Consider the following 24699-nt stretch of genomic DNA (forward strand, 5'->3'; position numbering starts at 1 on the left):
GTAATTTTCTGCAATGTTGTTAGTGCACTCGTGTCTTCTCGGCGCTGTGTGAGGTCGGCTGTAAAGGGGAGCAGGCCAACACTTAGAAGCTGGGGTTCTGGAGCCTTCACTTCCAGGCCAGACTTTCTTTGTCTGCAGTCACCTTCCTTACACACTAGTGTGCTGTGTGGGTTTTACAGTCAATGTATTGTTTCCCCAGTGACCCACATGACTCATTTAATCTTCAGCTCTGAGCAGATGGGCAAATTGGCAAACCCAGATCCTCTATCATCCATCTCACACTTCCCAATTTGAGTTGGTTTGCTTTGTTAGCATTTCAGTCAGTGAGAGTAAAATCCTCGGGTGCGAGGGAATTGACAAGTCATTAGAAGCCATGTTTAGGGATGTTGGTTATTAAGGGAAGTTATTTTAAAAATACAACAAAGAGCCAGGCGGTGGTGGTGCATGCCCTTAATCCCAGTACTTGGGAGGCAGAGGCAGGTGGATCTCTGTGAGTTCAAAGCCAGCCTTGTCTATAAGAGCTAGTTCCAGGACAGGCTCCAAAACTACATAGAAACCCTGTCTCGAAAAATCAAGACCAAACCAAACCAAAACAGCAAAGTCCAGTATTTTAACACTGTACTACTTTCCAAGGTTTTCCAGTAAAATACAAGAATAATATATGCAAACTAATTTTTAAGTATTTAATATCTATTGCTTATATTTAGTTAAGCTGTCACCTATAAATCATTGGGAATATTATTTCTCTTTTGTTGTACCAGAGTTCCCTTTTTGTCCCTGGCCCTGGTCTCAGTACAGACCCATGTCATACTGCAATGTGTGCTGCTAGTGAGATCAGCAGTTCTCAACCTGTGGGTCACAACTCACACAGGGTTTGCATATCAGAATTCCTGACTGTCAGATATGACATTGCTGTTGGCAGTAGTTTCTGCCCTATCCGGCCCCGCAAAGAAACACACAGAGGCCTACATTAACTTTACACTGGTTGGCCTAGTAGCTCAGGATTCTTATTAACTAATTCTTACATCTTAAATTCGTCCATAATTCTTATTTGTGTTAGTCACATGGCTTGGTACCTTTTATCAGTAAGGCGTTCTCTTCTTTCTTCCTCTTGGTTTGGATGATGGCTGCAGACTGAGCCTTTTCTCTTCCCAGAATTCTCCTGTTTTGGTCACCCTGCCTATACTTCCTGCCTGGCTACTGGCCAGTCAGCATTTTGTTAAACTAATAGAAGTGACAATTCTTTACAGGGTACAAGAGCATTGTCTCATAGTACTATGGTGCACACACAATCCCACTTGGGCGTGACCTCTTAATGGCTACTGGCTGAAGGAATTTCTCCAGCACATTGCAATTCATAGCAAATGAGTTAATGAGGTAGGAATGAAGATAATTTCATAGTTGAGGGTCATCGCAACATGGGGAACTGTATTAAAGGGTCGACACGTTAGGAAGGTTGAGAGCGAGTTCCCTAGATGATAATACTGGATATTCCATACTTTGTATTAGGAATGTTGTAAAAATAGTCACTGTGTACAGGTTGTGTTTGAATTATTGCAGTATCTGTCCCTAAGTTTTCTTCTCACATCTAGTTGGCTTCTTTTTTGTTATTTCTGTTACTACTGCGTTCATTACATAGATGTGTTGAACCCCTAAGATTTCTGTGCTATAGAGCCACATACTTTTCTCTCTTCTCTTACTTACTCTGCCCTGCTCACCCTTCCCTTTCCGTCACTTCCCTCCCTCTCTGTCTTCCCCATCCCCACTCCATTCCCTGTCACTCTTCTCCTCCTTTCTTCTCCCTTTTCTTGAGAGTCCCTGTATCTGGTCTCCTCGGTACCTATACCAGAATTTACACAAGCCATTTTATGAGGAAGAAATCTCAGAGAAAGTTGCCAAAGCTGATTTTCCTCCTGTGTAGAAATAGTGATGAAAATAAATCCAAAGATACAGATGTTTGATGCTACCCAGTGAACCCTTTGGCTTATCCATAAGGAGAAGCTAATGTAAAGACCAATAGATTTCAGTGAATTAACACAATCAACGTTTACTTCTCTTCTTGCAAAATGGAATGGACAGAATTACCATGCACAGCCCTGCCCCATGGCGCTTCCCAGAGAATTTAGGAACTGCAAATTCTGACTGTGGCTCCAGGATGTGTCACCACAGGCCAGTGCCATGCCCTCCCTCCCTCTGACTGCAGCAGTCCAGGACAGGCTCAATAGCTAAAGTAAAACCCGTCTCAAAAAACCACAAAAACAAAACAAAATCCCATTTAACTGAAATAAGAATGTCATAGGGAAAATAGCTTTTCCGTTAACACAGGTGAGCATAAAACTCAGCCGCGCTCGTCATGCTTCTGAGCGCCATCTTTAGCAAGCACAGGGATTGCACAGGAGCCTCAGAGTCTTGAGGTCATAGAGTGAACCCCTCACAGCACTTGGTACTATTGTTCCTCGATGGAAGTCATTTTAGTCTGAGTTTGGAATGGCAATTTTGTGTCTTTTGTACTAACATTTTTTAAGGACATAATGATATTTCTGAAATTAAAATGGACCCTCAGACTCTAAAGTACCAATTTTCAGCACTATTAATAATATTTACGCTACTAACCTGAGAGTAGCATGAGAAATATGGTTTCTATGGAAATAACTGAGATGCAGACAGAACTTCTCAACTTAGACAACTTTGGCAGTCTGAATATAAAATCATGGTGTGTGTGTGTGTGTGTGTGGTGTGTGTGTGTGTATGTATGTGTGTGTGTGTATGTATGTGTGTGTGTGGTGTGTGTGGTGTGTGTGTGGTGTGTGTGTGTATGTGTGTGTGTGTGGTGTGTGTGTGTGTATGTGTGTGTGTATGTGTGTGTGGTGTGTGTATGTATGTATGTGTGTGTGTGTTGTATATTTTACGGCATCCCACAGTGCCAGACAAATCATGACAATAAAATGCCCCTGGACATTAAACATGTCTCTTTAAGGTAAGCCACACCTGGTGGGGAGCTGCTCAGCCAGAGGGTGCCGCGGAGGCTTTTTCTGATGTGTAAGGGTTTCAGAATGTAGCGGGCTGATTCAGATTTACTCAGAACGGAATTAGTGTGAAGTGGCCGAAATGATTCTGTTTTCATCCTAGGAGTTAAGGAAATGTGGAAAGCACTGACTTGTGAGTTAGCAGTTCCCAGATGATTGTTTAATTAGGTAAATTGCATACTTAGTCACTCTCAGAGTTTACCAGGGATTTCTTTTCTAGACAGGATTTTGAACTAAATAATCTCTTAAATCCTTTTTAATGATAAGATGCTGTAATTTTGACAGTACTAAAGATACAGATTTGCAAAATTAATCCCCTGTTTGTCTCCCTCAACCCCCCTGTCTCTGCCAATTCTGTGGCTAAGCACAGGGTCATACACTAATGAGGAAAAATGTCTTCCCACCAAGCTCTGTGCCCAGACCAGAAGTCTGGTTTTGAGAAACAGAGAAGTTCATTATTCACACCGATGTATTAGTTTTAAAAAATGCCCACTTGTTCATTTTTACTTTGTGGGAGGGGATGACTGCATGCCACAGTTACAAGTGGCCTCAGGCGACAGCCCTCAAGAGTTGGTTTTTGTCTTCCATCAGGAGGGTTTCAGAAATCAAACTTGGGTCATCAGGGCGACAGCAAGCACCTTTGCTCAGGCAGTCCTGGAAGCCCCATTAACTGAACTTGAAGGGTTATCCCTAATTTAAAGAAGGCATCTAGAATGTAATCAACATTTGTTGATTTAAAATGGTTCAAAAAGGATGAAAGAAAACAAAATTACCTAAGAGATTTCAAAGAATGAATATTTCCCATTGTCGAATGAGGAATGAGTCTGTTGATAGGGAAAAGAACATTTAGCTAAAGTTCAGGAAAGTTTAGTTGAAACAGTTTGCAGACTGTGTCCTCTAAAATATGATATGGTAGATAGATACTAATCATTATTATCCTGAGTGATCTTATTGGTATACAAACCAGGAAAAAAATTTCAGTTCAAAAAGAAACAAGTAAGTTGGTGATGAAGAAATTCTTCTAGGAAATATTTATCATGACATGTTTTCCTCTATATATTTAATCTACCTTATGTTATTTTCCTTTACTGCATATTTCCAGTGTATTTTGAACACATTTATCTGTGCTTTATTTTCTAGTTGCTTTTTATCCTTGCTGCTGGTGGCTGCTGTGGTTTGGAAGATCAAACAGACTTGCTGGGCTTCCCGACGGAGAGAGGTAGTGGTCCCATTATCTAATCTCTGTGAGGGTTTGAGCAGCCGTTGATCTTGGCTAATTCATGCATATGCTCTTTCAAGTACAGAGTTACCAAGCCATTTATATGTTAACATTGGACAGTTCTATGTTTATAAAATTCCACAGTTGAGCTGGGCTATGGTGGCGCACGCCTTTAATCTCAGCACTTGGGACGCAGAGGCAGGCGGATCTCTGTGTGTTCGAGGCCAGCCTGGTCTACAAGAGCTAGTTCCAGCACAGCCAGCGCTGTTACACAGAGAAACTCTGTTTTGAAAAACAAAATAAAACAAAAAACAAACAAACCAAAAAAGAAATTCAGAGTTGACAACTACAATCATTTAGGTCATTACATGTGCTCATGATAATTGTACTTCAGACAGGAGGTGAGACGAGGCAGTCTCGTGGTGCTTTGCCTGTGCTAACAACGCTGACTGAGACTGTTATGTGCCAGAAGAGCAAGGCCTCATTTGTCTTTCCTACATGATGATGCTCTCTCAGACACCGAGCTGCTGATTCTCCTTACGATTCAGGGTCAGCTCTGATGGACAGAATGTTAGTTTTTCTGCAGTGATTTCTTTTTTAACTTAGAATTCTTGTGCTTGTCTTATGAAGTTGTGCTTTTCCAAATAGAAGGGGCATTTAAAATGGGAATGACTTGAAAAGTCATGCGTTGGGTCTACCACAGAGCACTTGCTTCTTATTATTTGAATCTGTGGGTCTCTTAAACCTGACTATACTTTTTAATAATATAATTTTAATATCAGACACCTATGATTATTACTCCTATTGAATAAGACACCTAAGAGTTCAAGGGCTCTAAAAAACCTACCAAGACTTCAGTTTTGATATTACCTCTTCTACTTGGCTTCCCTGGTAACTTACCCTTCACATAATATGAAACCTTTCTTTTGGACTATGCTAATGAAATGGAACAAGAAGGGGACATTGGCTCATGGAAGTCAACACCCTAGAAGGGAACAAGAAGGGGATACTGGTTCATGGGTTCGTGGAAGTCAACACCCTAGAAGGGAACAAGAAGGGATACTGGTTCATGGGTTCGTGGAAGTCAACACCCTAGAAGGGAACAAGAAGGGGATACTGGTTCATGGGTTCGTGGAAGTCAACACCCTGGAAGGGAACAAGAAGGGGATACTGGTTCATGGGTTCGTGGAAGTCAACACACTGGAAGGTGACGCATCAGCACTGGTTGTTCTCTTTATACAGGTGTTGAAAGCACTTAGCTTCAAGGATACATGCTAGGTTACTAGTCACTCCGTTAGAACAAACATCTGTTTACACCGGATGTGTGCTGAAACATGGCTCCATGGGTTGCTCTTCTGAGCGGCTTCCTTGTAATATTCTGGTGTGAGGTTTTATATGAGTTTGAGTGTTTAGCCTGTGTGTCTGTGCACCACATGGATGCCTGGTGTCTAGGCCAGAGCAGGGTGTGTCATACTTTGGAACTGAAGTTCCAGATGGCTGTGAGCTGCCCTGTGGGTCCTGGGGATTGAACCCATGTCCAAGAAGAATAGCAAGTGCTCCCATTCACTGAGCCGTCCAACACTGAGTTTTCAAAAGACAGAGACAAATCAAAATGTTCTATTTTTTTCTTATAATCATATACTTGACAAGCAAAAGTACTGTGACTATTAATAGTTAAAAGAAGTGAAGTATTTTCTACTTGGAAACTTACCTTTGCATGTCTTGAGTGTTTTTCTTGGACTGTGTCTTTACAGCAAAATCCACATTCATTAGCAAGGGGAGCCTCACTTTCATTTAACTCCATATTATCCATGAGTCTTTAAATGCTGCATTAATTTCTTGTAGCAGCATTATTTCCCTTATAAATTCAGTTAAATTTCCAATTCTTCAAATTTTCAAAAATATTAATATAGAATTTAATCACATTATTCAACAACCATTCTAGAATATTGTGCTCCTCTCATGCTTAAAAATAAGTAAGATAGCCAGGCGGTGGTGGCACACGCCTTTAATCTCAGCACTCGGGAGGCAGAGGCAGGCAGATCTCTGTGAGTTCGAGGCCAGCCTGGTCTAGAAGAGCTAGTTCCAGGACAGGAACCAAAAAAAAAAAAGCTTCGGAGAAACCCTGTCTTGAAAAGAAAAAAAAAGAAGTAAGATAAAAAATCAGCTAAACTGCCTGACATAAAGAGCTGTCCTGTGAACCTAACCATACCTCTTGGGGTCCTGACGCATAAGATCTGATTTGGATTTATTGTCATCAGCCTTAATCTGTGACTGAAAATGATCAACTGAAACTTAAGTGTAAGTCTGGGAGCTTCAGAGTTCATTGTTTTTCTTGCTGTATTTCAGACTGATTGATAAATACTGCTAACAGCATGGGCTAAAGTTTTGAGAAAAATTCTCCATCTTTAAACCACATCCAGCACATTCCATATAAGCACACAATACTTGGGAAACTCCTGGGTTATTGTTTTTTGCCTGGGGTGAGGTTTGATCCATGAGAAGCCTTTTGGAAATGACACAAGTAATGCAGTGAATCAGGAACGTGGAGGGTAAGGTTGGACAAATGTTTGTAGAATTAAATAAAATACAAAATATGCCGGCGATATTGGCTCAAGCCTTTAATTCCAGCACTCAGGAGGCACTGGCTGGAGGATCTTGGTGAGTTCGAGGCCAGCCGGGTATACAGAGCAAGTTCCTGGACAGGCTCCAAAGCTACACAGAGAAGCCCTGTCTCAAAATAAAGCAAATATATTATATAATATATTACATTTATAATATAAAAAATATTTCCTGAAATTATAGTTTTTAGACATGGTTGGGCATTGTCATTGTTTAGGCCCAATTATTTAGGTAGATTAAGAAATTGCCACTGAGAATGACTCTCCCTGAGTAAATATTATCTGATTAATCATAAAACCTTGCATGTTATATATTCAGGCAAGTATCTGTACACAAATGTATTGGATATACATGCTTACATCTTTATTCCCCCAAACTTTTATTCTTTGTGTAAAATTTAAAATCATGAACTTAACTGGGAGTTTCATAAATGAGTTCACGGTATTCAAATCCTTCCCACCCCCCCACCGGCTCTTCCTGTGTTATATGCACACACACCCTACTGAATGCAGTTAATGCTGCCTGTATGTTCATGTGCTTGGGGCTGATGAGCTAGGACTGGGAAACCTATCAGGGGGCCTTTCCTTGTAGATAGCTCCCCCTCCTTCAGCAGCCATTGGCTATGTAGAGCCCTTCATTGAGGGGTGGGACTTTGAGGAGTTTTTACCCATCCACTCGGTACTGTCTCCTGGAGTGGTTTCATGCAAGCGGCCATCTTGTTGAGAGTTCATAGGAGAGGCACGCTGCCATGTCTAGAAGAAGCTGCCTGCAGAAGTCACCCTTTTCCTCTGGCTCTCAAAACACCCCTGGATGTTTCCTGAACTTTAGTTGTAGGGTGTATGCTTGAAATGGCTGAATTTAGCCAAGCACTTTATGGCTACTTCTTTAAACTTTGACCTTTGTGGATCTCCGTAGTAGCCCCTGCCTTCTGCAGAAGGAACTCTGATGGGGGCTTAATATTACTCGTAACTGTGGATAGAAGGAAAGTATTCAGATACAGTTGGTGGCTATGCTAATTTAAGAAAATGACCATAGTAGATGTAAATTCTCTTCTGGTGTCTCTGGCATCTTCAGGTTGAGTTCTTAGCTAACTTTACAGTATCAGGCGTGGAGTTCCCCCTTTTGAAAGGACTCTCTGTCCATTTTATTGGGGATGTCTTGGCAGGCTGATCACTGTTGTGGTTTTCAAGCTTTGATACAGATGTTCACTCCGGCGCAGAGAAAAGACTGCCCCTTTAACATCCGGGCTCAGAGTGAGAAAGCAGACACGGTGTTCCCATGTAAGGTGTGATTTGCATTTAAAGCAAGGGTGGGTGTGCTTGGGAAAAGTAGAACATGTGAACTATGTATATTACACTTCCGATTTGAAGAACAGTTCTTCAATATGGTAATTAGATTTTAAATAATATATCCTACAGATATATAACTGCCTAGTTCTCCAAAGTGAACTCATTCAAAAAATTAATAGAAAACTCTTGCCTATGAAGACAATTTCATATTATTTCAAAAGATTCTTGAAGTATGTTCTGCCTTCTTCCTTTGAGTTGTATGTAGCCGAAACAGAATGATGTGCAGGTGTGTTAGCATGAAACGTGCTGTGTTTTCTTCTAGTAACTTTCTGAAGTAGTGTTGCAAGTCTACTCAGAAAACAGAAGCAAATCAGTCAGACCAAGTCCTAGCCTCAGAAAGTTGAACACCTTAAGTCTTTCTTTATCTGGAACATCCGAGCAATCCCTTCTGATAGCTTGTGCTCATGGGAATGGCACTATGTATAGATATGGGCACCACCAGTCACAGACAAGAAAGAGAACCTAAAAGTTTAGATGACTCCCGATTCGTCAAAAATAGTATTTAGCCCTTGCCCTAAGAGATGTAGTTTCCTTTTTCCTGCTTATGGATTCTAGAGGGGAGTGTTTGCTAGCTGGACAAGCTATAGTTCAAAATGGGGCCTGTTAGATTCCAGAATCCAAGCTCAATGAACTATATAACAAATTACAAAGATAACCTACATGTAGCAGGTTTGGTTTGTAATTGGCTATTTATAATGTACCATAAGCATCCGTTTGTGGTTCTGTAATATGAAGACATGATCAATCCTTATTTGATGTAAAGGAAGACAGAGCAATGTTGCTTAGCTCCAGCACAGTGCTCCCTCACCACCGAGAATGTTCATTCTATATTTATTGAAAGGTCTTTCATAAGATCATTTAAAGATTGACTTAATCATATAAAATTCACATTTATACAAAGAAAATAGAAACAAATTAAATTACTTCATGTACTTCTAAAAATTTTAAACTTAATAATCTATGTTTTCATAAATCATTTTTGAGTAGTTGAAGGGGATTTATTTCACATAATGTCGCTGACCGAGATAATACCGTTTACATTCATGGGTGCAATGCCACCTGCATGGGGACTGTCGACTCACCAGCAGTGGTTATGCGAGCTAGTCACTTGTATCACACCGGAGTTGAGAGAGGTTAAAATTTGTTACAAAGTGTCAAGTGTGGGTAGAGCCGGCTTTTGAAGGGTTATGCTCTAGAGTTCACAGTGCCAGCTGTTCATCTGGTGCATCCTTTTAAACGTGTCAGGCGCCAGTAAGTATCAGTTGTGTTTGTTGTTGTCTGCGTGTGGTATAAAGAATAATACACACTGAATTATGTGTTACTGTCGTGAGTAGGAGCTCCTACATCTTCCATTGTTTTCTTTTTTGGAATCTTTTCTCAACAGTGGTTTTCTTTAGTTTTTAAAATATTGCTATTTTGTTTGTGTGAGTATCTGTACCGGCACAGAATAAAGGCAATGCAGATATCAAAGAATATTTACCAGTTTATTGTTAAACTTACTGAACCAAAGTTCCAGCGTAGCACAGGTAGCGAGGAACAAAAGGGCCGAGCCGCCTCTCCGAGCACTCTTTATTGGCAGGGATTTGCCTGAGGCAAACCCCGCCCTCTAAAGGGAGCTGATTTAACCCCTTTATCTCCCCCTTTTGTCTAAATAAGACACAACTAAACCAAATATAACTATAACAATAATAACAAATGATAAATATAACAAACAATATTGAGAGCAAAAGTTTTGCTAAAGAGTAATTACAATTAAATAATCTTCAACTCCATCAAAGATCTGAGAAGGGAGTAAATATTACTTAACAAAAAAGAGATATCCAAAATGTGCAACAAATGACAGAGACAACTGACTGCCTGGGCAATCACCCAAAATCTCGTTTGCAATGTTGAGTCAACCAACTTTGGCTAAGGCCTAACATAACTGACATACCATTCTCAAATGCAAGGAACTTTCTTAGGATTATCCTACCCTGTCTTGGCAAGATAAGACAATCCTGTTTATATCTTAGTCAGTAGTTGAGGTATGGGTTTTTCTTAACCCAAAGGCCAGTTCTGCCAGGAAGACAAGCTCCCAGTGGAGTGTCTTTGGTGCTCAACGTTCTCTCGGGAGTAGAGTGGTGTTTCCAGGAGTAAATTGTGTCTCAATGGCACATAATTTTAGGTTAGATTAAAGGCCATTTTCTACAGCTCTTCAAAGAGGCTGAAGATTATACTATCTATACTGAAAATAATCTCTATGTATCTAAAAAACCTGATTAACCTAAAAATAATATGACAAACATGTAATTCTCAATACCTATCTAATTTGAAAACTAAGGGAATAAACAATTGTGCAATGTATGAAGACAATGATCTTCACTTGTAAACAATGTCATTACTTATCAAATGTAAACAATGTTATTACATAAATAGGACCAGAGGTAGAAATGTACATTGTGATATGATAGATGTATCCATACAATATAAGCATACTCTTATACCAAAATAGAGGTAGGAACACTCACATTCAATATTCAATATATCAATATACAAAAAACAGTACCAACATAATTTTCTAAAAACAGTAAGTCACAAATACCAATCATCCCATCAACCCAGTTAATCCCCCTCTTTTTTTTTTTTTATATATATATATCCCTAATTCCATACAATATCTCCCCGTCCCCTCACCCCTAAACCAACCACTAAAAGATGTCCCTAACCCTGTGGGCAAACTCTGTTGGGAGAGGGGACGTCGTCCTCTTAGATTGCTTCTAGCTGACATGGGGGCGACGTTCTTCTTAGGGGCCCCTGTGAAAGCAAACGATGGTAAAATTCCCAAATTAACCTTTGACTTAAGAAGACTATAACTAGTCTCTGTGTGTTTCGAGAAGGTCCGGCCAGAGTGTTGTCAAAAATGTGCATCATATGAAATTGTCTCTTGCAATTGGTACCAAAAAACAGATCCAAAATTAGTGCTTAAAAAAAAAATTCATGACGTCATAAAAACCAGATTGAGTTGATGTTGTGGGGCCCCATCTTCATCCTGGAAACTTCAAAAATTACTGTAGGAAAATATGTTGCTTGTTATGGGAAATTTAAACATTAACAACAAGGACTTATACTGACATATAAAGAAAGACACAGATGTGAGGGAAGGCAAAGAAAGTTTATCAAGTATAAAATTATTCTTATTCTGTCCCATTTCATGGCTCCTGACCTGAGACAGAAACTTTGAAATATCTCTTATCAACAGGCTTGGAATTGAAGAAGGACTGAGCCATAGTACAACTCCAAAACCAGCTCTACACATTTATAAAGAAGTGTTCAATAAAACATATAAATATACATAAATATATATAAAACCAATACTTACTATACGTATAGAATTTTATTGTTGATGTTTAATGGGTCGTATCTATTTTCCATCCATCAGTAATTAAATATTCAGGGTCCCTCAAATTCTTTGGAGATGAATATTTTCCTGTGGAGATAAGAAAAGAACCCTGCCCCCATCCTATTAGTAATCCTTACCATCTGTATGTCGGTCATCCTTGTGAATGAATTGTTATTTATCTTTTCCAAGTGACTTCTCTTCCTCAAACCGAACCTTTATTAATTTTGACGGTATCCATAATTTTTCCTCACCTGTGGAGATAAGAGCAAAACCCCTTCCCCAACGCAGCACATCTCCTGGCTTCCATTGTGAGGTTAGTACATCCTTGAAATAAACTGGTTGATTTAGTTCAGCAGACTTTTCCATTATCCAATGTCTTTCTGCAGCCGTCGTTCCCTTCTCGTTAGCGTTGAGAAAATTCAAGGTTAACAAAGCATTATGTAACCTATTTCTAGGGGTGTTTTCCACCCCTTTCTGTTTGTTCAACATATCCTTTATAGTTCGATTTGATCTTTCTATGACTGCTTGACCTGTAGGATTGTATGGTATACCTGTAACATGCTTGATATTGTAATGATCAAAAAACCGTTTCATCTTCCTAGAGACATAAGCAGGACCATTATCTGTCTTTATTTGTGTAGGTATACCCATGATAGCCATGACTTCTAATAAATGAGTGATTACTGAATCAGCTTTTTCTGAACTTAAAGCAGTTGCCCACTGAAAGCCTGAATAAGTGTCGATGGTGTGATGAACATATTTCAATTTGCCAAATTCTGCAAAGTGGAACACATCCATCTGCCAGATTTCATTTCTATGGGTGCCCTTTGGATTAACTCCTGCTGGCAGTGGCGTTTGGTTATAGAAAGAGCAGGTAGGGCATTTCTTCACAATCTCCTTAGCCTGTTGCCATGTAATAGAAAACTCTTTCTTCAAACCTTTGCTATTAACATGATGTTTTTTATGAAATTCAGAGGCTTGAAGCACACTACCAATCAATAATTGATCAATTTCTGCATTACCTTGTGCTAGAGGACCTGGCAGACCCGTATGGGATCGGATGTGTGTTATGTACATAGGGCAAAGCCTGTTCCTGATCAAATCTTGAACCTGGATAAACAATGAGGTTAGTTCTGTATCATCAGGTATAAATTCAGCAGTTTCAATATGTAAAATAACTCTTTCTGCATATTGTGAATCAGTAACTATATTAATAGGTTCTTTAAAATCTCTTAGTACCATAAGAATGGCATATAATTCTGCCTTCTGGACAGAATCATAAGGACTTTGTTCCACCTTACCCAAGTCTTCTGATTTGTAACCTGCCTTCCCTGATTTATTGGCATCAGTATAGAATGTACGGGCTCCAGTTATTGGAGCATCACGGACTATTCGAGGAAGGATCCAAGAAGTTCTCTTTATGAAGTTGAGCCGCTTGCTTTTTGGATAGTTGTTATTAATGTCTCCCAAAAAATTAGCACAAGCTCTTTGCCATGGTTCATTATCTTCCCATAATTTCTTTAGTTCATCAGCAGTGAAAGGCACTATAATTTCTGCTGGGTCTATGCCTGCTAGTTGACGAAGTCTCAGCTTGCCTTTTATAATTAACTCAGAGACTTTTTCCACATAAGTTTTCAGTTTCTTACTTGGTTTATGTGGTAAAAAGATCCATTCCAAGATAATATCATCTCTCTGCATTAAAATTCCTGTAGGAGAAATTTTCGATGGTAATATGACGAGAATACAATCGAGCTCTGGATTCACTCTGTCCACATGTGCCTGTTGTAATTTCTCCTCAATCATTGTCAGTTCCTTTTCTGCTTCAGCTGTTAATTCTCTGGGACTGTTTAAATCTTTATCACCATCCAAGGTCTTGTTCAAATGAATTATTAGATCAGGTGTTATCCCAATAGTTGGTCGTAAACTGGAAATGTCTCCTAACAGTCTTTGAAAGTCATTAAGAGTCCGTAAGCGATCCCTCCGAATTTGTGCCTTCTGTGTCTTAATTTTTTGCAAACCTATTCTATAACCTAAATAATTAACAGAATCTCCCTTCTGAATCTTTTCAGGAGCAATTTGCAATCCCCATTTAGGTAACAGTATCTGTATTTCTTCAAACAGCCTGTTCAAGGTATCTATGTTTGAATCAGATAACAATATGTCGTCCATGTAATGGTATACAATAGATTTGGGAAATTTCTTGCGTATTATTTGCAATGGTTGGTTCACAAAATATTGGCACAGGGAGGGGCTATTTAACATACCCTGGGGGAGGACGGTCCAGTGGTACCTCCTCGAAGGTTGAGAATTGTTATAAGTAGGCACTGTGAAGGCAAATTTTTCTCTATCTTCTTTTTGCAAAGGTATAGTGAAAAAACAATCCTTCAAATCAATAACTATGAGAGGCCATCCTTTTGGTAATAAAGAGGGCAACGGAATTCCAGATTGCAGAGGGCCCATAGGTTGAATAACCTTGTTGATGGCCCTTAGATCTGTCACCATTCTCCATTTACCTGATTTTTTCTTAACCACAAATACAGGAGAATTCCAAGGGCTGGTAGATTCTTCTATATGTCCAGCATCTAGTTGCTCTTGTACCAGCTGTTCTAAAGCCTGTAGCTTTTCCTCAGCTAAAGGCCATTGCTTTGTCCATATTGGTTTCTCAGTCAACCATTTTAGAGGCAAGGCTGTTGGTATTTCTGAAGGGACATCAATTGCTTGTTCCTGCACAGCCCTAATGGCCGGTTTTGTCCTTTTGTAATAACTTTTAATATTCCTTTCAGAAATATGGGCTCTAGAAGTAGCAGGAATGTTAATTTGAGTATTCCATTGTTGTAATAGGTCACGACCCCATAAATTCATTGCAATATTGGCTACATAAGGCCTTAATTTTCCTATTTGTCCCTCAGGCCCTATACATTCAACCCATCTCGTGCTCTGCCTTACTCGAGATAGGGTTCCAATTCCCAGGAGCTGAACATTTACATTCTGAAGAGGCCAATATGGATGCCAAGATTCTGGGGTAATGATACTTACATCAGCACCTGTGTCCAGTAGGCCAGTAATAAAAATGCCATTTACACACACTCTCAGCTTAGGTCTTTGATCATTTATAGAAGTTTGCCAAAACACACGTAACTCATCTTTCTGATTACTATTGCTTGTAACAGTAGGCATGTGGCTTTCTAATTGTCCTGACGAGGCATGTTCTCTGCAGAAACTGGGAATGTCTGAACCATGTTTGCCATGGGGGCCTGAGAGGCCCCCCCTCTCACGTTTCCCGTCTGTATCAGGTTGCCTTGTCTATCTCTTGTAGACCTGCATTCATTCGTCCAATGTCTGCCCTTCCCACATCTTCTACATAAACCTGAAGGCTGATTCCTTCTATTCCTGTTATTTCTAGAAGACGCATTATTATTATTTCTGAAAACCCGTTGTTTACAATTCCTTTTCATATGACCCATTTTGCCACAATTAAAACATTTGGTATTCTGGTGTCTCCTTTTACCATTGGAAATTGCTTCTTCTACCCATGCTTCAGTGCCATAGTCAAATGTGTCAACATCTAGTGTATGCAAGACCCATTCTTCCAAGGACGCTGATCTGAACATTAAAGGCCTCAAGATCCTTTTGCATTCCACATTAGCATTTTCATAGGCCAAAGACTCAATTATTATACGTCTTGCTTCTGGGTCAGGTATCCCCATTTGTACAGCTTTAGTTAATCTTTGTAAAAAGTCACTGAAGGGTTCTCTCTGACCCTGTTTAACTGTGACAAATGATTCCATTCTCTGTCCTGGGTCTTGTACTCTGTCCCAAGCCCTTAAGGCTGCTGTAGTACACATAGAAAGTATGTTTTCATCCAAATTAGCTTGTTCCTGAGGGTCTGAAAAGAGCCCTTCACCTAGAATTTTATCTAGGGAAACGTCAATTCCCTTCGCCTTTTCCTGCTGTTCTAAAATTCTAGCCTCTTGCCTGAATAAGCATTTCCATTTTAAGTGCGGTCCACTCTCAAGGACCGCGGAGCTCAGCTGGAGCCAGTCCAAGGGGGTTGCTTTGCTTGTTGTGGCCCAAGATTTTAGCATCTCTTTAACAAAAGGGGAGTGCATCCCAAAAGACATGATGGCCTGTTTAATTTCTTTGAGATCATTCATACGGACAGGCTCCCATGTATCTTCCTTGATGACCCTAGGGTTTCTGGAACCAACCACCTTTTCTGTTGTTATTACAGGAAAGGCATGTAGAGCTGTAGGTAGAGCTTTGTGAAAATTGTCCCGGAGGGATTTATCCACAGATGTAGTTAAAATTTGCCTTTCTACCCTTTGCTCTTCTTCTTCAGAATTTAGAAATTCCTCAATCTTTTCAATTCTATTCACCATTGCTTTTTGTAATGTCTGAATCTCCTGCCCAGAATTATGTTCTAAAGCCTTCATTGAGGATTCTAGAGTATGAAATTTGTCCAGTAGAGATAACTTGTCATCTTTGGACATAATTTTTATGGCATAAACCGTGCCTTCTTGTATTGACAATCTTTCCGCCAATCTGTCATACGCTTTAGACAAAATTCGATTGTCACATTCAGCAGTTTTGATTCTCTCAGTTAACGTTTCAGTTCCTACAGAAAGGGACTGCTGAAACTTACGATCTAATTCAGCTGTTCCTTCTTCCATAGTAATGAATTTCTCCTTAACATCAGAAAGGGACTGCTGAAACTTACGATCCAATTCAGCTGTTCCTTCTTCCATAGTAATGAATTTCTCCTTAACATCAACCTGTACTTTTTTTAGATTTTGCTCAGTTAACCGAGTCATGTTAAACAAAGATTTGTTTTCTTCCTGGAGAACTTCAAACTGATTCTTGAGAAGATTGTTGTCATTCTCAATAGTTTTTAAACGTTCAACCTCTGCCTTAAGAGATTTGATCATTTTCCTATTATCAAACCAAATAGTGCTAAGGAAAATTAAGAATCCCAGGAATATCCATATATGTGGTGTGGTAGACACCTCTTGTAAGATCTCCCAAATGGTGCATTCAAAAGAACTATTGAAATAGGCTGAGGTCACGTTGTCAGACATTATTTAGAAAAGAAAAAGTTCTCTTACCTGTAATAACTGGTTCCTGCCAGTGGTGGCGAAAGAGCCCAGTTGAATCCACGTGTCCTAAATCTGAAATAAAAGGACTCAAAAACAAAATTGAAACAGACACCAAGCTGATAAGTATTTTTTGCCTGGGCTCTCAGGCCGCTGTCACGTGACCTGAGCACTGGCGGCGGTGGGGGTGGGAGGGGGAGCAGACACAGGCAGCGCGCGCGCTGGCAGGCGGTTGCGCACAGGAAATCTGGCCGCTCAGAATCTCAGCCGTTTCAGCGTGCGCCCAGAGAGACCGCTGCAGCGGCTCGGGGTGCAAGAGACTCCAATTCGGGGCCGGTTCTCGGCAAAGCCCCACGGGGGAGGCGCCAGATGTACCGGCACAGAATAAAGGCAATGCAGATATCAAAGAATATTTACCAGTTTATTGTTAAACTTACTGAACCAAAGTTCCAGCGTAGCACAGGTAGCGAGGAACAAAAGGGCCGAGCCGCCTCTCCGCGCACTCTTTATTGGCAGGGATTTGCCTGAGGCAAACCCCGCCCTCTAAAGGGAGCTGATTTAACCCCTTTAAGTATCTATGTGCATGCGTGCACGTGAACATGTGTGCTGGCGTGTTTGTGTGGCATGGCCCATGGACTGAAGCAAGAGAAGAGCTTTGTGGAGTTTTTTCCTCTCCTTCACCTTTTCCTGGGATCCAGAAACGGAACTCAGGGCATTGGGACTAATGGACAGCAGCATCTGTGTCCCTCGTTTTATATCAACTTGACACAGGCAGATTCGCTTTGGTAGAGGAAACCTTAGTTGAAAAACTGCCCCCAGCACATTGTAATGTGGACAAGTTTGTGGTGCATTTTTGTAACATTTGATTTAGGCGAAAAGCCCAGCTTTCTGTGGTTGGTGCCGTCCTTGGATGATTTTTAGGGATTATAGCAAAGCAGACTTGAAACTGTTGTGTGTTTGTTTGTTTATTATTTTTAAGTTTTTTTTAATTTTGAGATTGTAGTATGGTTATATTTCTCCCACCAAGACATCCTGTTCTCTTCCTTGTTCTCTTTCAAATCCGTGGCCTCTGTTTTTCATTAACTGTTGTTGAATACGTGTGTATCTATACATATATATTCCTAAGCTGTATTCATTTTCATGCCAGTAAAGTGTTCTTGTATTGTAATATATTGCATGAATTATATCAATAAATGAAAAGAGTTTTTGTTTTCACATTGGAGTTGACACAATAAAAGTTTGACTATCAAAGTCATCATGCCTCCAGTGTTCTGTATTAAGTTAATCCATGTTCCAGCTGTCTGTGTTAACTTCGTCCATATCCCAGTACCCTGCATTAACTCCATCCGTGTTCAATTTTCCTGCATTAACTCCATCCGTGTTCCATTTTCCTGCATCAACTCCATCCGTGTTCCATTTTCCTGCATCAACTCCATCCGTGTTCCATTTTCCTGTATTAACTCCATCCGTGTTCCAGTGTCCTCTATTAACTCCATCCATGTTCCAGTGTCCTGTATTAACTCCATCCGTGTTCCAGTGTCCTGTATTAACTCCATCCGTGTTCCAGTGTCCTGTATTAACTTCATCTGTGTTCTAGTGCCCTGTTTAAACTCCATCCATGTTCCAGTGTCCTGTATTAACTCCATTCATGTTCCAGTGTCCTGCATTAACTCCATCCATGTTCCAGTGTCCTCTATTAACTCCATCCGTGTTCCAGTGTCCTGTATTAACTCCATCCGTGTTCCAGTGTCCTGTATTAACTCCATCCGTGTTCCAGTGTCCTGTATTAACTTCATCTGTGTTCTAGTGCCCTGTTTAAACTCCATCCATGTTCCAGTGTCCTGTATTAACTCCATTCATGTTCCAGTGTCCTGCATTAACTCCATCCATGTTCCAGTGTCCTCTATTAACTCCATCCGTGTTCCAGTGTCCTGTATTAACTTCATCTGTGTTCTAGTGCCCTGTTTAAACTCCATCCATGTTCCAGTGTCCTGTATTAACTCCATTCATGTTCCAGTGTCCTGCATTAACTCCATCCATGTTCCAGTGTCCTCTATTAACTCCATCCGTGTTCCAGTGTCCTCTATTAACTCCATCCGTGTTCCAGTGTCCTCTATTAACTCCATCCATGTTCCAGTGTCCTGTATTAACTCCATTCATGTTCCAGTGTCCTGCATTAACTCCATCCATGTTCCAGTGTCCTCTATTAACTCCATCCGTGTTCCAGTGTCCTCTATTAACTCCATCCGTGTTCCAGTGTCCTCTATTAACTCCATCCATGTTCCAGTGTCCTCTATTAACTCCATCCGTGTTCCAGTGTCCTGTATTAACTCCATCCGTGTTCCAGTGTCCTGTATTAACTTCATCTGTGTTCTAGTGCCCTGTTTAAACTCCATCCGTGTTCCAGTGTCCTGTATTAACTCCATCCGTGTTCCAGTGTCCTGTATTAACTCCATCCGTGTTCCAGTGTCCTGTATTAACTTCATCTGTGTTCTAGTGCCCTGTTTAAACTCCATCCATGTTCCAGTGTCCTGTATTAACTCCATTCATGTTCCAGTGTCCTGCATTAACTCCATCCGTGTTCCAGTGTCCTATATTAACTTCATCCATATTTCAGTGTTCTGTATTAATTCCATCCGTGTTCCATTTTCCTGCATTAACTCCATCCATGTTCCAGTGTCCTGTATTAACTCCATCCATGTTCCAGTGTCCTGCATTAACTCCATCCATGTTCCAGTGTCCTGTATTAGCTTCATCCGTGTTCCAGTGTCCTGCATTAACTCCATCCGTGTTCCAGTGTCCGCATTAACTCAATCCATGTTCCAGTGTCCTGCATTAACTCCATCCATGTTCCAGTGTCCTATATTAACTTCATCCATATTTCAGTGTTCTGTATTAATTCCATCCGTGTTCCAGTGTCCTGTATTAACTTCATCTGTGTTCCAGTACCCTGTTTAAACTCCATCCATGTTACAGTTGTCTGTATTAACTTCATCCATATTTCAGTGTTCTGTATTAACTCCATCTGTGTTTTCTAAATTGATGCTTAAACAAAGAAATTGACCACAGTCTTAAAGCTGACGTGAGATAAATTCTCACACATGTGTTGAGCATCCTCCTTCATGGTACCATTAAACTCACAGAATCCTTTGTTGCCTGTATAATACTGGTCCATTGGTGTGTGTACTTAGCCCAGTGCAGACTTTATGGGTGGATTTTTTTCGTAAGTTAAATGTTTCCACTTGTGAATGTTCACAGTCTATCCATCTGGTTCTAACAGAAGAGAAAATGCTTCTAGTATGGTGGTCTTATCCAGACTGATTATGGGTTGTCCAGGACTAAGTAATTTGCATGCTAGGATAAAGTTTTCATAATCCTGTATTTCATATTTAATTTAGAATAAGCTTGCTTTCTGCGGATATCAAATTCTATAGTGTTACTTCACAGCCACTCAGTTGCATTATTTGTAACATGGAGACAGTTGATACGCTAAGATCCTAACACTGCACACGAGATCCTCACCAGCAGTGGTTCGAAAGCCTGCGATCAGAAGGAAAACCTCCGTGGTCGATGATGTGTCCCCCGTGGAGCACACCCCTCATCTCCAGGCTTCACAGCACTAAGTCCATGCTGCCTTTACCTGCAAAATGCTTTCTCTGGTGTAGAGTGTGATGTTCATTCCTTTTAAAATTCTTTGAGGCTCCTGTAATTAAAATTTGATTTAACTCCTTGTCATTTAATGGCATGAAATGTCCTTTAATTATATTTATGTTATGCATTCTTTACAGTGTTGAATGAACTCACAATTCTCATTTTGAAACGAAGCTACATTGTATAAATTATATAAGTAATTACATACACTTCAGCTCTGCCTTTGCCCCTGTGCAGCCATCCAAGCTTGAGTGTGTTCCCCATCCGAGTCAGTGGTGGACAGCTTCTTATTCAGAATAGCTCGGGATGAGAGTGATCCTTTCCCTTAGAGCCCTTTTATAGACACAGTTTCTCATTTCTTTGGCAAATTGGTATCATGAAGTTTTATTCTAGTCATAGGAGAGAATATTTAGAAGTAATTTTTCTTTTTATCAGAAGCAAACACAGGCAGTTTGCTTTCAGAACGGAGCACCCTTCCGATGATGGACGGTGTGTTGTTACGTGGAGAATCATCATTTCGCTAGCAGATGAGCTAGCATGAATTTAGCATTTTGTATCTCTTTCTTGTTTTTATATAAATTATAATAGGTAACATATCTTTTAGCTTCAGAATTCAAAATTACATTCTGATTCAGCCCCTTGATTTTCTCCACACAGCTAACCAATCAGTTCTATTTTTCTAGCTGTGTTTTTCTAACATTATTACATGCATGTACTAGCCACATCAGCATATGTTCTAACATTATTACATGTAGTAATAGGAGCGGCGGGGCTGTGTCCCCAACACCCCAGCCGCCTGCTTGGCTAGCTTATGCCCCGAGATAACAACACACAAATTGTATTCATTTAAACACTGCTTGGCCCTTTAGCTCTAGCCCTTACTGGCTAATTCTGATATACCAATCAACTCATCTCTAATAATCTGTGAACACCGGTCTTACTGGGAAGATTCTAGCCTAAGTCCATCCTGGGTCGGAGCTTCATCGCGTGTGTCTGCCCGGGAGCAGGGCATGGCGTCTCTCTGAGGCGTCTGCTCCCGAGAGGAGAGCTGTCAAGTCTGAGCTCACTTCCTCTTCCTCCCAGCAGTCTGTTCTGTTTACTCCTCCCACCTATGTTTTAACCGATGAGGGCCAGCCAAGCAGTTTCTTTATTTTTTTAACCAATGACCTTCCTCCATCAATTACATGCATGTACTAGCCACGTCAGCATACATTCCTCTTCTAACACTATTACATGCATGTACTAGCTATGTCAGCATATGTTCTAACACTATTACATGCATATACTAGCCACGTCAGCATATGTTCTAACATTATTACATGCATAGACTAGCCACGTCAGCATATGTTCTAACATTATTACATGCATATACTAGCCACGTCAGCGTATGTTCTAACATTATTACATGCATATACTAGCCACGTCAGCGTATGTTCTAACATTATTACATGCATATACTAGCCACGTCAGCATATGTTCTAACATTATTACATGCATAGACTAGCCACGTCAGCATATGTTCTAACATTATTACATGCATATACTAGCCATGTCAGCATATGTTCTAACACTATTACATGCATGTACTAGCCACGTCAGCATACATTTCTTTCCCACATAAATGACATGATAGTCTATATTGCCCATATAACAGATTTTATCCCTTAATCTTTAAAATCGAATAAATTATTGTAATTTTAAATTATTTGCCATCCTAAAATGTTTACGTGAGTTGATAAGATTAAATATTTATCCTTTTGTTATAAGTATTTCTATTGTTTATTGCCATTGTGAAGTGTAGTACATATACTTCTTAGCTTATATTTTGAGATCACAATATAATTGCATCATTTCTCCTTCCCCTTTCTTCTTCCCAAACCTTCCCATATACTGCTCCTGTTCTCTTTCAATTTTATGGCCTCCTATTTTTTAGTTGTTACATACATATATGTGTATATACATAGCCATTTCTAAAGACCTAAGTACACTGCTCCGTCTGTATGGTGATGGTTGCAGATATGTTTCAGGCCCCCATTGGTGTTGGAGAAGAAGTTGTTGTGTTTTTTCCTAGGGAAGGCAGGGCTCTCCTGCTCTGGGATCTCCTTAGCTGCCCTTAGCTCTTCGTGTAGAGTTTACACCAAGTGTGCTTCCCCTGCCCTCTTTAGCCTGATTGTTGCTGCCCTGCTAGTCCAGCTCATGTGTTGCATAGACTTCATGGGTGTTACCTTCTGACATAACTACGTGACACGGTCTGATGGCAAACTCAGGGCTGGGGCGTTTTTTATAGAGCTTCTTAAGAATTTGGAGACATAGTTCTATACTCATACTTATTTTGAAGTAGCTCTTCAAAACTTTATGGGTCCTACTAAAATTTATAGCTGTAGTCCAGGAAAATCAGCACTTAAATAAGACATAGGACACAAGGGGCCACGCTAAAACCCTATGGCTTTACACTAGCATACTGACACACTGTTTTTACATAGTGTGTATTCATGTAGGAGTGTTTGCACACTTTACACTAACATACTGACAGACTGTTTTTACATAGTATGTATTCGTGTAAGAGTGTCTGCATACTTAACACTAACATACTGACAGACTGTTTTCACATAGTGTGTATTCGTGTAGGAGTTTTGCACACTTTATATGTTGGTATAGAGAGAAGATATAGTGATAAGGTCATTATATTACTTAGCTGTAGGTTTTTTTTTTGTCTTATTTTGTTGTTAAAGAATGGTACTAATTTATGCCTCTTACGCACCGGACTCCCACTCTGGGACTTTAGACGTCGAGTTTACTATCTTGCTTTGATTGGCTGTAATCATTTTAAATCACTGGCCCTTCACTTACTAACAGCTCAGATGAACAGGGCATCAAAATTCAGTTTACAGTGGTCAAGATTTGCAAAATATGTGCAATTGAAAACCTGAACAGGTGTCATATCTTTGGAAACCTTCTTTGATCGTTTTCATGATACATGATACTGTTCTCCATTAAGTGTGTGTTAGTGCAAATGTTTTTTTTTGAAAATGCCTTGTTATTATTATAAAGTGGCATTGATTTCCACAAACATGAAGACCTAGAATTTTTTTAACTTCTTCAGTAAAAACGTTAACCTATGTCTTTAAGTTCCGCCTGAAGTGGACTGTAGCACTGCTCACAGTTGAAACTGTCTTTGACTTGCAAAAACATAAAAGGCCCAAAGTTTTTACTCCAAATACGAGAAATCTGGCATTTCCAGAAGGAGGATTTCCATTACATCATCAGTGTGAAGCATTCATCTCACGAAAGTGAATATATTATTACTTTCAGAATCCTATTTTGCCTGGCAGATGTGCTAACATAAAGTAAGCAGTAAATCTGTTGGCTTCCTTGAAATAATTAGTAATTTACATATAACCTTTGGCTATTTTTTTATCTTAGAATACTCATGTAAGTTGTGCAAAATTGTTTTTCATGTAGAAACTGCTTTGAAATGCAAAATATAATTAAATTCTCTATTATTTAAGACAGTTGTGTTTCTAAATGATGCTGTTGAGACGATTGAGAATATTCGGAGTCCAAATGGAAGGTGGGAGGAAGCACAATCATAGCCCTGTGGATCACGTTGTTATTCTTCTTTATCAGTTGAAACAAATGAAAATGCCGGCGTAGTGAGAACACTGCAGTTTTTCTACATTAACTATTTATAAATGGCTTGGTTGTTTGGGTGTTTCGCTGGTTTGCATATCGAGTTAAGGGGCAGGAAGCCTAGTATTTAGAGCTGTTTGTAACTCTGTCGAGGGCATGGGCGCAGAACCAAGAAACTGTCAAGAATTCTGGGCACTAGCACAGTAATAACGAGGAATGGTGAATTATATTCCAGGTTCTAGGGACTGAAACCAGTCCTGCAGACGGCAGGCCAGAAAGTGTCTGTTTGACCAATTGGTCATAGCAAAATTAGTAGCACCTCTGACTCCCTTAAGACACAAAGTGGTTCTGTTGTACCGATGTAAGCCTAAAGATTTCATCGTTTTAGTGATGATTGAGCCTATCATCTGCTTTAATGTGAGAATGTGTGGTATTGATTATCTATAGGGTTCATATTTCATATTATTGCATAATAATGGCGATGTTTTACTCACGAGTGTTGATGTAGTTTTGTGACCTTGATTGTGCCTTTTTACTTAGAATACTTGCTACCTGGGCTGTTGTGCACCAATTAATCTTTAAGATATGCTGGTATAATTTTCCCAGGTGAAAACATATATTTTTTTTTCTGTAGACTAGAAAAGTTAAAGTCACCTAGTCAAATTTATCTTCTATATAATGTAGAAGCTAATGTGTCAAGAAAATTTCATATTAATTGCATGTATTTTCTGAT

General features: G+C 39.9%; 1 protein-coding gene across 2 annotated transcripts in view; it reads left to right on the forward strand.

Moving 5' to 3' along the window:
* Atrnl1 (attractin like 1) overlaps positions 1-24699 on the forward strand; it is a 597040-nt gene that overhangs the window by 208254 nt on the left and 364087 nt on the right. For both annotated transcript variants that reach the window (XM_075974528.1, XM_075974530.1), the window contains exon 26: positions 4167-4245. In XM_075974528.1, coding sequence (XP_075830643.1) covers positions 4167-4245 — 79 coding nt within the window. The remainder of the gene's footprint in view (positions 1-4166; positions 4246-24699) is intronic.

The sequence above is a fragment of the Microtus pennsylvanicus genome, chromosome 5 (assembly GCF_037038515.1).
Source record: "Microtus pennsylvanicus isolate mMicPen1 chromosome 5, mMicPen1.hap1, whole genome shotgun sequence".
NCBI classification, from domain to species: Eukaryota; Metazoa; Chordata; class Mammalia; order Rodentia; family Cricetidae; genus Microtus; species Microtus pennsylvanicus.